General features: G+C 32.9%; 2 protein-coding genes across 2 annotated transcripts in view; one reads left to right on the plus strand and one right to left on the minus strand.

Annotated features, from left to right (window-relative positions):
- LOC106054140 (macrophage-expressed gene 1 protein-like) overlaps window positions 1-18,415 on the plus strand; it is a 165,197-nt gene that overhangs the window by 123,022 nt on the left and 23,760 nt on the right. The gene's annotated exons all lie outside the window — the stretch shown is intronic.
- LOC106060725 (uncharacterized) lies at window positions 8,276-13,052 on the minus strand. The gene is made up of 4 exons (XM_056026342.1): window positions 12,976-13,052; window positions 9,514-10,640; window positions 8,691-8,899; window positions 8,276-8,320 (listed from the first exon to the last, which is right to left on the minus strand). Exons 1-4 carry the CDS (start codon window positions 13,050-13,052, stop codon window positions 8,276-8,278), a joined length of 1,458 nt encoding a protein of 485 aa, XP_055882317.1.

Below are 18,415 nucleotides of genomic sequence, written 5' to 3' on the forward strand. Positions count from 1 at the left end.
CGAATAATGGTGAAAAAAACCCTCAATAACTCAAACTTTTCTTTGAATGATTTCTCATATGACCAAACATAAAAAAGAAAACCTTCATGGTAAAAAAAAAAATGTATAGTTCTAGCATTAATAACATATCTGACGTAGAAGTTCAATGACAAATATGGCACCAATTCGTATGAACAGAAATTTAGTTCAGAATGATCCAAAACAACAATGTGTCTAAAATAACTAGAATTAGATAGACCTTATGATTTGCCGATATTGGCGGTTTTACAATAACAGTTACGTGATGGTTAGGCTTGCCTTGGTTTTCCAAAATATGTAGGTCACAGCTTGAGTTGCGTAGCCACGAGAAATACTGCATTCCTCATTATGCCCTATCATTATTATAATTAACATATAAGTTCAAGAGAAACGATAAAAAAAATGTATTGTAACTATTTCTACTAATTACATTATTGGCTAAAAATTATGAAACAAAAAAATGCACACACAGATATGTCATTAATTGAATCCTTCAATTAGAACAAAACCCAGTCTACTGTTGTTAATGTTTTGGCTCTTTATTAGTTGGTTAATAAGCAAGGTAACATTCAACTGTAGTAGATTATCATAGATTTAAAATATAGTGATTTTATATTTCATAAAATATATCAACGAATTAAACAAGTATCAAATGATAATAAGACCTCAGTGAAATAAAATTAGTTTTAGATTTAATTTTTTTTTATTTATTAGCGCAAATATATGCATGTACCATAAATTTTAAATTATGTGCTTGAAAACTTTAATCAGTTAAATAGACAACTGTAAACGTGCCAATAGTCTCGTTAGATACAACGTATGTACAAAAACATCAGAATGTATTTTATTTTGAAGATTATTGTAAAATGTTCAATTTTATTGACCTATTTCCTAGTGAGCTAATGGTTTAATAGACATTTTCAGTAGAAATCTACATGGAGAATAGTTGAGATTTGTTTAATCTTCAACAAACTCGAGTACATTTGATATCAAAATATTTATTCCGACAAGAAAGAGAAACAAAGAACATCTATGAGTGCTAAATGTGTGTTGTATTAAGGAGATAGTGAGACTAGTTTTTTTTATACTTCCTTTAACGAGGTTAAAATACTAGATCTGGGTTTCATCACGCCAAATGAAGCACATACCGAATCCGTATTGATATTTGATCAACATATCTGTTGGAGCTTAAGTACAATTTACGTTGAGTGGAGGCTTAGAATATGTATCTTATTTGATAAAATACAGACATTAGTATTAAAAAATAGATAAGTACGTCCTAGTTCAAGTATAAGGTGAATATATGGAAAATCAATGTACGAAATAGATTAGATAAAGTTCAAAATATGTTGTGTAGAACTTCAAAATGAATTAAGTATAAGCTTGGAAAATGTTGGTTTTATTCGACAAGGGCTTTTAATTCCCAAAGAGCGATCAAAACAAATCTATCGAAGTGGCTAATTTTGTTTATGTAATTATGAATTATTATTTAGACAATGGTCATGCTTGCCCTAAGTGTGCCCAAATATGTAGCAAAGGGAAATACTGCATTCCTCACTAATTGTCGGACATGAAGACAAGCCTTATTATTAAAAAAAAAATGAAATATATTACATTTTTATTTTTATAATGCTACCATTGCATGGCATTTCCAGCAAATAATATGATCATCTTAGCTGGACTATCAGTGTTTGCTAGCAAACGTTTTTAACTTTTTTTTTCTCAATATAAATTACTTGTTTTAATTTTTTTTTTAAATTCAAATGAGAACCATTCAACAAGCCGTCAGTACTCTCATACCCTCCCTTCCCACCTTGTAAACACAAACAAAGGCTTGGATGGTCACACATGAATGATTTCCTCTGATAATTTGCGATGTTTTCTTTACCCCCGAACAAAGCTGCTATCAATCGTCTCCCTTGTTGTCTTAAGATAATCAGCAACTCATTCACAACTTTCTTCTTGTATGAAGTTGTTTCCCTTGTTGGCATCTTGGACACAACGTGGACATAACGCAGAAAACAGACAGGCGAGGCTATTCGTAATTTGTATACCGCATTACACTTTAGACACTGTGGTGCTATTTGGTGTTTAGTACATGACAGTCTTGTCTATAACACGGGGCTAGAGAAGCGCACATTGTTTATCTCTTAATTTAGAATTGTCACAACATAAGCGTGTTTATAAAGTATTACATTTATCAAGTCGCATAATTTATCATTTACATTACAGTCGTTCTTTAAAAAGAGAAGATAATTAAGAATCCAATCAACTTTCTCTATACATTCAATACTTCATCAAACAACAACCGAATATGTAAAATGAAAGGTATGTTGTTTTGTTTTACGAAAGATTCTCCTATATGAAGCTAATAACCTTTCATAAAAGCATTTATTGCACAGTAACTAATATTTGGTAAATAAAAAAATGTAAATGTTACCCAGCCCTAAGAAAAATCCCGTTAACGCGAATTTAAATTCTAAGGATATGGCAATAGACATGTAGTCACATACTGCTGCACAAAATAAAAAAAAAACAAACATTTATTTATTTACTAGACATATTTTACCCGTGGCCTAAAGAGTGTAAATTGTAGTCCATAACTCTGAAGTATGTTGTAGATATTAGTCAATCTGATCAGACAGCGGGTATGTGAATGTGTCTGTTTTATAAAGGCTTGTTATTGGGCGTGATTTATGTAGGAAACAGAATTTTGATGATATACTGTATGTCTTCGCTACAATCAAGGCTCGCAAAATAAAGTTAATTTGATCGTGATTTTGTACTTAGTAAATAATGAATGAAATTCAAAGACAAATTTATCTTCTTTCTTCTTATCTTCTAGTATAAAATCTGTTCACTTATTATCCTGATCCTTACCCAGACTGAGCCCGTCATGATTAGGTTTCTATAGCCATTAAAATTGATTAAGTGCTTAGTGGAAATTAATTAGCATGGAGGGTGTGACTCTCTCTCTCTCTCTCTCTCTGTCTGTCTCTCTCTCTCAATGCCACCAGGCACTTGGGAAAGAAAAATCCTTAGGAAAATCTATGGTGCCATACAGGATGAAACAGGGTGGAGGACACGCACTAACCATGAGTTATATCAATTATATGAAGACCCACCAATAGTGAACGAAATAAAAAAGAACAGACTACGTTGGGCAGGTCACCTTGAAAGAATGTCAGACAACAGAGGGGCGAAAATCGTATACAGGCAAAAACCAAAAGGCAGGCGACCCAAAGGCAGACTCCGAATGCGATGGGTAGATGACGTGGAAGCAGATCTGAACCAGCTTGGGGTTAGGGCGTGGAGACGAAAGGCCCAGGAGAGATCTGAATGGAAGGATGTGTTAAAGCAGGCCAGAGCCCTCCATGGGCTGTGGTGCCACTGGGATGGATGGATGGATTTATTAGATAAAATGATCAGATGATGAAATGACCAGGGGATGAAATGACCAGGGAATGAAATGATGGGGATGATGTGACCGGGTATCCTGTTTTAAAAAGAGTAAAAAAAAAACAATTTAGTATAGATAAAATTTGAAACAACAATTAATAATTAGCTTTTCATATTATCGCATGAACTGCAGACAAATATTTTACACATGGAAGAATAACCTCAAGAAAATACAAAATGTTTTTTTTTTTTTAAGGAATGTTTTTTTAGCGGCCCCTGAAAGGGGAAAAGACGCTATTAGTTTTGTGTGAAATGTCTGTCCGTCTGTCCCGTTTAGATCTCGTAAACTAGAAATAATAGTGAATATCCAACATCACAATATTTTAGACCATTTAGAGTTTTGATGCAACGGTTACTTTTTTTTTCTGAAAGCGAAAGATCTAATTTTTAAAATCACTTATGCAAGCAGTTTTTAAAGTATGCATTATAAGTTAGATCTAATTTAAAACGAATAGTAATCTTGTAAATATTATTTTCTTGAACATTTTTTATATTTGCTGAAATGGTTATTTTTTTTTTTTTTTTTTTTGAGGATTCGATTAAGAGATTGAGCCTTTTCAAAACAATTGTATTAATTATAAGACTTCAGTTAGGTTAGGAAAGGCGCGGTAGCTCAGCAGTAAAGCGGTTTCCCGGGTTCGAATCCTGGTGAAGTCTGGGATTTTCAACTTCGGAATCCTTGGGCGCCTCTGAGTCCACCCTGCTCTAATGGGTACATGACATTAGTTGAGAAAAACTACAGGCGGTTGGTCGTTGTGCTAGCTATATGACACCATCGTTTACCGTAGGCCACAAAAAAAAAAAAAACAACAGATGAACCTTACATCATCTGCCCTATATATCACAAGGTCTAAAAGGGGAACTAGCTAGGTCAGGTTCACATCTAACTTTGCATTCACTTGCACTTATCCTTTGATCTGCATGATCGTTGGGGCACTACACAAGATCTGTCAACCTTCTTTCTCCATTCTTATCTCTCATTTGTCTTTGATATAATTTCATTCGGATGTTCTTTCTGAAAATATTGAAGCCTGCCAGGGTGGACCACTTCGGAGGCCGATTTTGAGTTTGTGTGTCCACACAAACTGTCTTTGTAACCTTGTTTTTTCTGGAAGCTTTCAATAAGAGATTGGCCCTTTACAAAACAATTAAAACATTATATAAGTTAGATACATCTAACTTCACCTTCACTTTCACCTATCATTAAACTGCTGAACCGTTGAGGCACCACATAAAATCTGTCAATCTTCTTTCTCTATTCTTCTCTGTGATTAGCCTTTGATAGAATTTCATTATGATATTCTATAAGAAAATATTATAACCTGCCTTTTTACCTGCCTGGAAATATTCTGAGTTTGTGTTTTCACACAAACTGTCTATGTAGTCTTTTTTTTTATCATGTCAACATTAGTTAATATGTAATTAAATCTCTACGTTATTCATTTTTTTGTTACATTAATTCATTCAATATGCTAATACAAATTTGTACAAATGCTCCTTTTCCCCTTGTGCTAATAAAGCATGGACAAGGTTGCCTAAGCTAGCCAGGAAAACCAGTGACTTGGCAGAATTAATGTCATTGAATAACATGCATGACTATTCTTTACTGGTTGATATTTTACAAAATTACATTTAGGCTATCTGTTTACTAGTCACTAAGACAGGTAGCAACCAACTATAGTAGATTCTCATAGAGTTGAAATATAATGATTATAAATTAAAGAAAATGTATTAATGTTTTACAGAAATATCCATTGTGAATTAAACTTAAATGAAATCAAATTAGTCTTTACTTTTAAATTGATTTTAAATATCAGGGTAGGGGAGGGGAGAGGAATAAAATATATGCATGTATTTTTTAATTATATTATAGCGTAACATAACGTACGTAAGTTAACCAATACAATATACAAAAAAAAAAAAAAAACTCTTAAGGTTGTAATAGTACCACTAGAACAAGTTGATTCTATCATACTATAATTTATTATTAAGATTATTGTAAAAAGTACAGTTTTATTGATTTACTTTTTTTGTGAGTTAATGGTTAAATAGACACAATTTTCAATAGAAATCTACATGAAGAATAGTTATGTTTGTTTGATCCTGAAAGAACTCGAGTACATTTTGATACCAAAATATTATCATTCCGAAAAAGAAAAACGAGAACAACAAAATGTCAATGGGTGCTAAGTGTTTGTTGAATTATTGAGATAGGGGAGACTAGTTTTTGGACTTCCGTTTAACGACGTTAAAAAAGTAGATCTGTGTGTAATCACGTCTAATGAAGCACATAACGTTGACACATTGATATTTGATAAAAAATTCTGTGAGAGCTTATGTATATTTAAATATTTTTTTTATTTTATTTATTTGAATAATATTATAAAATGCAGACGTTAATTTATTTTTTAAAAAAGATGTTCAGAATATGTTGTGTTGGAGTTTATAATAAATTAAATAGAAGTTTGGAATATCTCGATCAAACTGGGGCTCTTTTAAAATATTGATTTAAATAACTGAATTTATTACTTATTTATTGATTGTTAATAATATTAACGGAATAGATCATTACCAATTTATGATAACAAACTTTTATTAAAAAAAAATTATTTATATTTTTTTAATTTCCAGAGCAAGTAATTTTTTAAAACTTTAATGAAACTAAATGTTAATGGACGCACGTACAAGCTCTCAAGTCTCTACCTTTCCCACCCCGTAAACACAAACAAAGACTTGGCTGGTCACACTTGAATAATTTTCACTGATGATTTGCGATGTTTTCTTTAGTTCTGACGAAGCTCCTTATCAGTTGTCTCGCTTGTTTTCTAGAGATAATCAGGATCTCATTTACACTTTTTTTTTCTTATACGAAGTTATGGACCTTGTTGGCAAGATGACACTAGTTGGATGAAAGACTCGTCATTCTATTATGAGGAAACATGCGCACCCGTGATATGTTTAGACAATGTTATACAAGCTGGTGTTTAGGTACATCAGAGTCTGATGTTAACACAGGGCTTTAAGGAGCACAGTGTTTATATCCTAAAGCAGACTTGTCACTACAGTCGATATTGGATATCTTCATTAGTTTGTTTATCAATAAATTAAGTCTCATAACTTATCGCATACATTACAGACGTTTCTTCAATAGAGAAGATAATTACGACTATAAAACGAAATAAGATGAACTTTTTGCCATATGATATATTGAAAAATTACATGTCTGTTATGAATGATTGATGTGTTAAGTGTTCGCTTTTTATGCCATAAATTTATATTCTATAAAATTTATGATCTGTATTTAATTCCTCATATTTTAATGTATTTAGACTGACAGAAAAATATAGATAGATAGCTAGATAGAGAGATAGATAGAGTTTGTGATTTAAACAGTTATCGTATTTATCGCAATGACATGACATTACATTAAATATGATGGAAATATGAAATCAAATAAAAAAGATTTTTTTAAATTTTATAATTTATTTACTTTACATGGCTTTGGTAAATTCAAAGATAATAAGCTTAACAAATTTATAGTAAGGCATATCAAATAAATATTACAGTACATTTAATAATTAAAGTAAATATTTCCGTTAAGACTTTGTATACGTATAGGTACAATGTCGATTACTTTTGGAATGTTAACAATGTTTTCCTTTCTGAATCATCTGGTCCTGTTTCCTTAAAAGAAAAAAATATATATATAAATTTTGCTGTGCAAATTATATGAAAAGAAAACCAATTAAAAATAAAAATATTGTTTTTAAAAATAATTTGTTTATTAACAAATAAAAAAACAACAAATGAATAAAGTATCTTTGGATAATTTCATTTATTAATATGTAACGATTGACTAGTAGTTTGGTATGTGGCCTAGAATGTCGTTTGATGGTTTCGACGGTTATGGATTCTGGTACCATGTAAAAATGTTTCTTAAATGTTTCACATGTTTCAGATGTTCCTTCAGAGTTGAAGATAATTTACTTCCTAGTCAAAACTTCTCACAGAATGACGGGGAATGATAGTGGGCAGTGTATAAACCATGGAACATCGAGAATTCGAAATGACAGTCCAGCACACATACAGCTTGACCAAAACATGTAATCAATCGATATTTTATAGCAATGAGGGAATGTACAAGAGTAGTTTCTATATGAATGCTTTTTTTTTCAATGTAACTTAAAATTAAAGAGAGTTGCTACTAATTACCTCAATAGTTCATATCCGCGAAATCCTCTTTCGAATACTCAATAAGCTTCTTTTTTGATAGTGGACATGTGATCCAATATTTGGTGCCTATTGCAAATAAAGAAAGAGAAAGAGAGAAAGGGAGAAAGAGTGATAGAGAAGAAAGAGATAGAGAAAAGAACAGAGAAGAATGAGAGAGAAGAAAGAGAGAGAAGAAAGAGTGAGAAATAGAGAGAGAAAATAAAGAGAGAAAAGAAAACGAAAAAGAGAGAAGAAATAGAGCGAGTGAGGAAAAGAGACAAGATAGATAGAAAGAGAGAAGTAAAAAGAATAAAAGAGAGAGAAAAATGAAATAAGAAAGATAATTAGAGAAGAAATGAGAGAAGAAAGAGAGAGAGTCTCTTTTAAACTAATTGTTGTCTTAAAAAATTGGTAGCTATAATTTTGAAAAATAATAAATGGAAATTGGATGATATAGGTTTAATGTATGTCCATTGCTTTTATTTTTAGAATGCTATTATTTGTGAAAAGAACTGATAGAGATACCCTGCTGCTGCTATATCGGAGTCTAATCCGCTCCAAAGTAGACTATGGATCAATAGACAGACTATTGCCTCTGCCACCTATTGAGAGTGGCAGGATCGGTGAGAAGCTGAGACCCACAACAAATTCAGACACTTAGTGGCAGATGGACATCTGCCCACATCTAAGGGTCTGACAAGGCGTGGAAGCACGACCATGTCCAGACATAGTATTAGCCACACCTATATCACGCCAAAGATTTTAATTGAATTATTAATTTTTTTTACAAACTTTACTATTTTAACTGTGAATAGACCTTGTTTTTAATGACTGAACTAAATAAAGTTTAGCGCTTGTGGTATGAAGGGAGAGTGACCTTTTAGGGATTACGGATACGACATGGCCTAAAGTGTGCCGATGTGCCAAAAACTTAAAACTCAAATTCTGAAAAGAACAAAAATTATGTGCAATCTGCCCACAATCGACTTATCATTACTTACATCAGCATGTAATTCTGGATTATAAGGATTTAATCTATGTGTAAGGCACAGATGACAAAGGCGGCCATGCCTATATGGACAGTCATCATCACATTCGTCCGTATCGTTGTGAGGACAGAGCTGCTTCCGACGATCGATAATTTCCTTCTCAGGCATGGAAACTTCTTCTGGTAAATTTCTATCAATTTCTGTTTCTGATTCACTGTTTCCTATTGAAAAAATTTATAACAGAAACCAATTACAATTACTTTTATGTGTGCTTTATTTGCTTACTCTTTTTTGTAAAATATCGCATTTCGCTATTGACAAGGGACATTATCCACAAGATGCACCTACAATTTAACGTTCTTACAAAGGAGTAGAGCTACTTTATAAAATATGTCTACATCGAAATTAATTAGGCCACCTATGCGGCCGCAGTGGGCACCGCTTTGTCATAGACCACGCGATTATTTTAGGTATACATTATTCAGTTTAAAAAAAATTATAACATACATAAAATTTTCTTAAAACTCATGAAAATCTTCTAAAAAAAATAGACAAAAATGTCGGTTTTTGGGTGTTAATTCTAATTGCGATTTTAAAAAAAAGGCAATGTATTCTTTTTTTTATTAAAAATGTAATGCAAAGACGAATTTATTTTTCATTACAAAATCTTAACTTTGACAATATCAATATCCCAAACCAACTTGGCCCAAGGTAATCAGTTTCACATAATACCCTGCAAATGTTAGGGCTTGCATTGAGAGCGTTGTAAATGAAAAACAAACGAAACAAAGTTTACTATAGACAATGAAAAAGTAACAACCTAAAGACAACCTACCTTCAGTGTAATCCATAGCACTAGCCATTAGTTCATTGGTATTATTATTAAATTGAAATGTAAATTGATTGCTAGAATCTATGGAAGACTCTTGAACTGTAGCCGATGTGATATTTAGAGATAACTGAGATGTGTTTGGTGCAGTGCTAGACATTAAGGAAGGTGGATTATTTGAAGATAGTAAATTGCTGGACGGCGTAGATGACGGCTGTGTTGGAAATGTTGACCCACTGTTTGGTGCAGTGCTAGACATCAAGGAAGGTGAATTATTTGAAGATAGTAAATTGCTGGACGGCGTAGATGACGGCTGTGTTGGAAATGTTGACCCACTGTTTGGTGCAGTGCTAGACATCAAGGAAGGTGAATTATTTGAAGATAGTAAATTGCTGGACGGCGTAGATGACGGCTGTGTTGGAAATGTTGACCCACTGTTTGGTGCAGTGCTAGACATCAAGGAAGGTGAATTATTTGGAGATAGTAAATTGCTGGACGGCGTAGATGACAGCTGTGTTGGAAATGTTGACCCGCTGTTTGGTGCATTGCTAGACATCAAGGAAGGTGGATTATTTGAAGATAGTAAATTGCTGGACGGCGTAGATGACAGCTGTGTTGGAAATGTTGACTCACTTGAGATCACATCCAGTGTCTGACGAATCTCTGTCAGATCGTTTAACGGCATCGTGTTGTTGATCCACTGAGGGGCACTTGTTGAGGTCCTCGTTTCAGATGGTATAAAGTAATTGATCCTATATATCCAATTATTTGGATCAGATAAGGCTACTGTTTCAGGTGTGGTCTGTCTATGCAGACCTTCAAATGTGTCTGGTGATGACCACGTCCTACTGGAGGAAGGCGTGTAGAATCTTATCTCCGCTGGTCCTCTTGCTGGGCTGGGTCTAGAGTATGTGTCATTATACATCTGACCATAAGTATTTCTGAAGATTGGTGTTGCGTATGATGGAAGCACATAGGAACTCATTTGAGTCTGGAATGATCCAGAAGGGTATTCATTGTACAAATGATTAGGAGAACCTATAAAAGTTAAAGCAGCTGAATACGTGTATGAATTCACAGGATAAGAAGATCTTCTTTGGTTTGTTGTCACAGTATTAACTCTTAAAGCAGAACTGTTGGAAGGAATCAAATAACCATTGTTAAGTTTCAGTTAAAGAAAGTTTTAAAATCTTTTTTATCTTCGTTAAACTGCAGATTTTAAACACTTAGCAAATACTGTTATTGTAATGAATTGTGTCAGTAAAAAAACAAGATATGTTTGTTGGACTACAACTAATGGGTTAACATTGCGCGTGTGTGATAATAATGGCTTGTTCGATAAAATGAAGAAATAACTAAATAAAACAAGGTTACAAAGATAGTTTGTGTGGAAACGCAAACTCAAATCGGCCCTCAAAGTGATCCACCGAAGCAGGTAAAAATGCAGGTTTTAATATTTTCAGAAAGAATATCATAATAAAATTGTATTAAATGCCAATGACAAAGAAAAATGGAGAAAGAAGGTTTAGAGATCTTCTGTGGTGCTCCAACGATACAGCAAACAAAAGATAGGTGAAAGTAAATGTGAAGTTAAATTTGTACCTGCCCTAAATGATGTCTTATAATGATTATCTAATTGGTAAAATTGTTTTGTAAATGGTCAATCTCTCATTAAAAGCCCCCCCCCCTCTTTTTAGTTAAGAATTTTCGACCAAAAATCTAAAACCGTCTGCATAAATGTTTTTAAAATATGGTAATCGATTATATCCCTTACTAAATAGCCTCCAGTGTGTGTAACTATTAATAGTGAATAGTTGTAAAAAAATGTTTTTTTTAAATGAAAAAATTGCTTGATTTTAAAAATTAGATTTTTGGTTTTAGATAAGAGATTTACCCTATCTTTTCTAGTTTACGAGATCTAAACGGGACAGACGGGATGACGGACGGACAGACAAAACACTCAAAACTAATAGTGTCTTTTTCCTTTTCGGGTGAGGGGGAAATCTATTAAAAATTCAGAAGCCAGATAATGGAGTTGGCTAGGTGGGGGTTTGGGGGTTGTTGGTTGCAATTCGGGCCTTCCATTGAACGTTATATAGTTCCAGGTCAAAATAAACATATTCTAACTTTTTAACTTGTGGTGAAACATCACTATCACCCAGTATAGTAGCAAATGGCTTGTTTTCTAATCCCTTTAGCAGACGGAGTTTTTAAAATTTTTATCTATATTTTAAAATCTTTTGTTTTTGAAGATAAAAAATTACAGAAAAAGAATAAATTTGAATGAGTTTTTACTAATTGAAATACATTCATTACATAAGTTTGGTTACTTGTTAAACTTAAGAAAGGCATTGATTGATAAATTAGAAGATTAAGTAGCCAAGAAATAAAAAAGTGAATTTCATTCAAGAGTTTAGCATAAATGACTAATAAATATAGATCATACACATGTTTTATATTAACTAAAAATGTAAGTTATTAGATTTTTAACGAAATCTGCTTCAAACGTGTTTATTGCTGAGAGACATGAGGTTTGAATTCAAATCTTGATACAGGAAGATATTTTTTTAATGAGACGAGCCCAAGAACTCTATGGAAATAGTTTCTTAGACAAACCCTCCAAAGAATTGTCCCACAAATAAATAAAAGGCAATAAGCATGCTTTAGCCGGAGTGATATAAACAAGATATACAAAAACAGAGACCTTTGCATATGTTTAAGTATTGTTAAGTATTTTATCTCTAACCTAAACGTTTTTTTAATGAAGCTTACTTTTAATAGAAAAAAATTAAACCGTTATCGTTTCTTTAGTTTTTTTTTTTTAAATTTTCAAACAAAGACATATGTTTAAACATCAATTACTATTAAAGTTAACATAGAAATAACGAACTTATTGATGTTATGAAGTAGTTGATTAATTTTATATCTATCACTGTATAGATAACATTTTTAGGTTTTAACATTTTTCGATTTTAGGTTGGAGAGCTTCGTAAAAATATAAATAGTGTTTCTTTACCTTGAAAAAAAAAGAATCTATAAAACACTACAAGGTTAAACAAATAAATGTTCAAAATATTGTTATGCTTTTAGTCAAGAAAAAAAAATAATGAGGAAAACAACTCAGGAAAGGTTGACTCTAAGTTTGAGTATAAATTAACTTTAAATTAGAAAAAAAATAATATACAGCAGTCCTTAACTTCATAAATTTACTTAATGTACTTAATGTAATGGAGAAAAATAGAAATTGAAACTAAATTGTGTCGTTTCTTGTTTTATTGAATATCTTTAGAATGAAATAAATATTTTACAAATATAAACTAAAAGTGTTTGAAACTAAATGTTTGTCATCAAGATTTATTAAAATACTTAAGGTCAACGTATATAAGTTTAATGAAAATAAAGTAAAAAAAAAAGAAAATGTTTTTAATGAAATATATTTAAATAAAAAGTACAGTGAGAATCAATTACCTTTGAGTTGTCCAGTTTTGTATGCACTGAACACAGCGACAAGCTGACATTGATGTTTCTTGACCACTCTCAGCCATTATGAAAAACTAACACAAACTATACACTTACACACTAAGTAATCCTAATGAGAAATAATATAACTTCGAAAAGAGAATCCGAAATGTGGAGAAATTAACCGCGCTAAGATGTAGATCTTCTCAAGTTTATTGGTAAGAAGTCAAACAGCTGGACGTAAGAGTAAGTGAGGTTTATATAGGAGTCTCGGACAATACATGGGACCATCGAAAGGCGGGTCTTTCCTTAGTGCGATGCTTAATAATAATTCAGCCTTAGTGGGTGGGGTCGTTAGTGAACCATGGCGAGCAAGGCAATGGTGGACAACACCGATGACCCTCTCTTGTGAAGGGGTTTGACATTCCTTTTGTTACTGACGCGGTAGCTTTTCAACCTGGGGAGGATGGGTGTGGAGAGTGGGGGGTTGATTGACTAACTTCTGATAAGAACTTCAAATAAACTTTCAACTGTATTCAACGAGAATATAGAAAAAACATTAGGGAGTGTTTAATTTTGTTAGTAGACAATGTGGTCGATTGAAAAAAAAAAGGAAACGATTTTTTTATGTTTTAGTTGACTATTCAAATTTAAAATGAGTTTCAAAAAATAACTCAAACTTTTCTTTCAATGATTTTTCATAAGACCAAACATAAAAAAAAAAAAAAACCCGCTTGGCTTCTGAACCGGGGACCGGGGTTCGAATAATGCTGAAGACTGGGATTTTTAATTTCTGGATCTTCGGGCGCCTCTGAGTCCACCCAGCTCTTATGGGTACCTGACATTAGTTAGGGAAAAGTAAAAGCGGTTGGTCACATGATACTCGTGTGAACCGTAGGCCACAGAACCAGATGACCTTTACATCATCTGCCCTATAGACCACAAGGACTGAAAGGGGAACTTTACTTTTTTTTACTAGAGCATTAATAACACATCAGTGACGTAGACGTTCAATGGCAAATATGGCACCAATTCGTATGAACAGAAATTTAGTTCTGAATGATCCAAAACAACAATGTGTGTAAAAATAACTAGAATTAGATAGACCTTATGATTTGTCGATATTGGCGGTTATACAATAACAGTTACGTGATGGTTAAGCTTGTCTTTGTGTTCCAAAATATGTAGGTCAAAGCTAGGGCTGCGTAGCCGTGAGAAATACTGCATTCGTCATTATGCCCTATCATTATTATAATTAACATATGAGTTCAACAGAAACGATAAAAGAAAAAATATTGCACCTATTTCTACTAATTACATTATTGGCTAAAAATTATGAAACAAAAAAATGCACACACAGATATGTCATTAATTGAATCCTTCAATTAGAACAAAACCCAGTCTACTGTTAATGTTTTGGCTCTTTATTAGTTGGTCACTAAGAGAGGTAACAATGAACTATGGTAGATTATCAAAAATTATTATATAGATTTAAATTCATTTTATTTATTGTCGAGAATAAATGCATGTACCATAAATTTTTAATTATGTGCTTGAAAACTTAAATCAGTTAAATAGACAACTGTAAACGTGTCAACAGTCTCGTTAGATACAATGTATGTACAAACACTTCAGAATGTATTTTATTAGCAAGATTATTGTAAAAAGTACAATTGTATTGACCTATTTCCTAGTGAGCTAATGGTTCAATAGACAACATTTTCAATAGAAATCTACATGGAGAATAGTTGAGATTTGTTTAATGTTCCACAAACTCGAGTACATTTGATATCAAAATATTTATTCCGACAAGAAAGAGAAACAAAGAACATCTACGAGTGATAAATGTGTGTTGTATTAGTTTTTTTATATACTTCCTTAAACGAGGTTAAAATACTAGATCTGGGTTTAATCACGTCAAATGAAGTACATAACGAATCATATATTGATATTTGATCAACATATCTGTTAAAGCTTATGTATGATTTACGTTGAGTGGATTAACACGAGGTTAAAATACTAGATCTGGGTTTAATCACGTCAAATGAAGTACATAACGAATCCATATTGATATTTGATCATCATATCTGTTGGAGCTTAAGTACAATTTACCTTGAGTAGAGGCTTAGAATAAGTATCTTATTTGATAAAATACAGACATTATTAAAAAAAAAAAAAGATAAGTACGTCCTATTTCAAGTATAAGGTGAATATATGATGGTTGAATGTACGGAATAGATTAGATAAAGTTCAGAATATGTTGTGTAGAAATTCAAAATGAATTAAGTAGAAGCTTGGAATATGTTGGTTTTATTCGACAAGGGCATTTAATTCCCAACGAGTCATCGGGACAAATCTATCGGAGTGTATAATTTTGTAAATGTGTTTATGAATAGTTATTTAGACAATGGTCATGCTTGCCCTAAGTGTAGCCAAATATGTAGCCACGGAAAATACTGCATTCCTCACTAATTGTCGGACATGAAGACAAGCCGTATTATTAAAAAAAATGAAAAATATTATATTTATTTTTTTTATAATGCTAACATTGCATGACATTTCCAGACAAATAATACAATCATCTTAGTTAAACTATCAGTGTTTGCTAGCAAACGTTTTTAACTTTTTTTTTCTCAATATAAATTTAATTGTTTCAATTTTTTTTTCAGAATTCAAATGTGGACCATTCAACAAGCCGTCAGTACTCTCATACCCTCCCTTCCCACCTTGTAAACACAAACATAGGCTTGGCTGGTCACACTTGAATGATTTCCTCTGATAATTTTCAATGTTTTCTTTACTCTCAAACAAAGCTACCATCAATCGTCTCCCTTGTTGTCTTAAGATAATCAGCACCTCATTCACAACTTTCTTCTTGTATGAAGTTGTTTTCCTTGTTGGCATCTTGGACACAACGTGGACATAACGCGGAAAACAGTCACGCGAGGCTATTCGTAATTTGTATATCGCGTGACACTTTAGACACTTTTGTACTATTTGGTGTTTAATACATGACAGTCTTGTCTACGACACAGGGTTTATTTTTGTCAATAAAACAATAGAAAACTATACAACCTTCCATAATCACAAGCACTAGCAGGGTGGTCACTGTGTTGATTTGAGAATCCTGAGCAAACTTGAGCCATAAGTTCGAATTCAAGTCGTTCTTTCTTTTTTTTTTTCTTTTTTTTTTTAATTGTTAGTCTAGATCAGTGATTCCCAACCTTATTCGGTCTGCGGGCCATTTAATTTCGAACACTCGTGTCGCGAGCCACAACAATGAAAAGAAGAAAAAAAAAAGAGAATAAATTAAATAGTTTATTACAAACCCGTCCTACTACTAAACACCCTAAAAGCGATTACGTGTATTATCTTATCTTATATAATACAGACGTTACTTCAAAAAAGAAGACGATTACGTCCTACGCGTCATGCATTTAGTCATGCATATTAACCAATGACTTAAATTCTGCCAAGTCACTGGTTTTCCTGGCTAGCTCAGGCAACCCATTCCATGCTCTAATAGCACTAGGGAAGAAGGAGTATTTGTACAAATTTGTCCTAGCATATGGGACGAGAAATGTGCCTTTAAATAGGGTTTACCTGTTTTATTATTGAAAAGTTTGTGTTGCTCTACTCTATTAATTGCTTTTAAAACAGAAATATTGAAAATTTCTGCAGAAAACGGGCGTAGAAAACAATGGTTTGCATCGCTCGAAATTTCTCAAGCAGGGATATCTGTCTTTGTAAGTCAATCAGTTTAATTTGTTGATCTGTCCGGGCAATCCTCAGCGGCAATTAAAAACATTTTAAAAATCTGCTTCTCTATCATTTATTTTGAATGGAGATTTGTACCATATAGTCCACTCGCCTTGCAATTGTCATGCAAGAAAGTTTGACGGCTTCAGCTTCTGGAAAGATTCCTTACATCCCTGCTAGTAAGTACTTTTGTATGCTTCATTTCTTAACTTATATAATGAGCAACTCTGCCCTTGCCGCAAACGTATTTTTTGGTCTCTTTTGTAAATAATCTCTTCAATCGCTCAACTCATCACTCTCTCAAGTAGGCATAAATTAGCAATCTTTTTCTTTGCGGATCAAACCAATATTGCCACCATATTATTTTTAATGATTTTTTTTACAAAGTCTTTTTGTGTTATGTTATTTAAAACCAAACTCGTTAACGCACAAATATTCAATTGTATGGTACCACTCGCATTGGTACCTAAAGAATGCAGTTCATCATAATCATCATCAAACTCCATTAGAGTGAGGGCTTGATAGGCTCCAATCCTCTCTTGCAAAAGCCCTGGACAGAAACACTGCTGTCTTGCATAGTGCATAAATGTCGTCATACTGGTCGAGAATTTTGGGTTTCCTAGACCTGTCGAGACGGAGATCAGCAAGTCTGGGGCAGTCAAACAGAATATGAGGCACGGTTTCCTCTTCTTTCCCGCAGCGGTGGCACCGTGAATCAAAATTTGGCCATAGCCGCGAGAAATATGAGCTAACAGGACAGTGGTCTGTCCTGCACTGTGCTATAATAGCTTGCTCAGGCCTGGACAGCCGTTGGAATGCAGTTATGATGCGATTTGTTGAACACTCAAGGTGTCAATGACACCGACAGCTCAAGAAAACAGCAATATTGTCTAAGAACCAAAAATAACTGTCAATTTTGTCGCCAAAAAATAAATGTTGTGTTCTTTAGAAAAAAATGAATATTAGACTACACTAGGTTTCAATGAAATCCGTTAAAGCTCTAATCCTAACGTAGGGAGTATTTTAAAAATATTTTCAACAGTTTGTTCCCGATGTTTGGGAGGGCCAGATGGAAACACATCGCGGGCCGGATCTGTCCCGCAGGCCGTAGTTTGAATATCACTGGTCTACATCTATTACACATTTAATAATATGGCTGTTTGAAATTAATTAATACAAGTACGCATGACATATGGTTTGTTTTTTTTTGTTTTTTTTTTAAACATTTTTTTTTTTGTTATAGATCAATGCTTTCTTTTCAAAGGGGAAAAGACGCTATTAGTTTTGTATGGTCTGTCTTCCGCCCGTCTGTCCGTCCGCTTTAGATCTCGGAAAACTAGATAATATATTGAAAATCCGACATTATGATATTTTAGACCTTTCAAAGACTTCATGCAACGGCTCCTTTTGTTTTCTCTTCTGAAAGCAAAAAAAAAAAAATTATAATATTTTCAATCAGCTATGCAACCAGTTTTTTTTAAATAAAAATACACCATTTTTACAACTATTGTCTATTAATAGTATAAAACACTGGAGGCTATTTAGTAAGGGAGATAACTAATTATCATTTTTTTCAATACATTTATGCACACGGTTTTAGGTAACCGAACATTTCATCCCCAGTCACTTCAACCCGAATAAAATATTTTTTTCTTATTCATTGTGTGTGTTGTTAAGGCTTTGACTTTAA

The sequence above is a fragment of the Biomphalaria glabrata genome, chromosome 4, assembly GCF_947242115.1.
Source record: "Biomphalaria glabrata chromosome 4, xgBioGlab47.1, whole genome shotgun sequence".
Classification (NCBI taxonomy): Eukaryota; Metazoa; Mollusca; class Gastropoda; family Planorbidae; genus Biomphalaria; species Biomphalaria glabrata.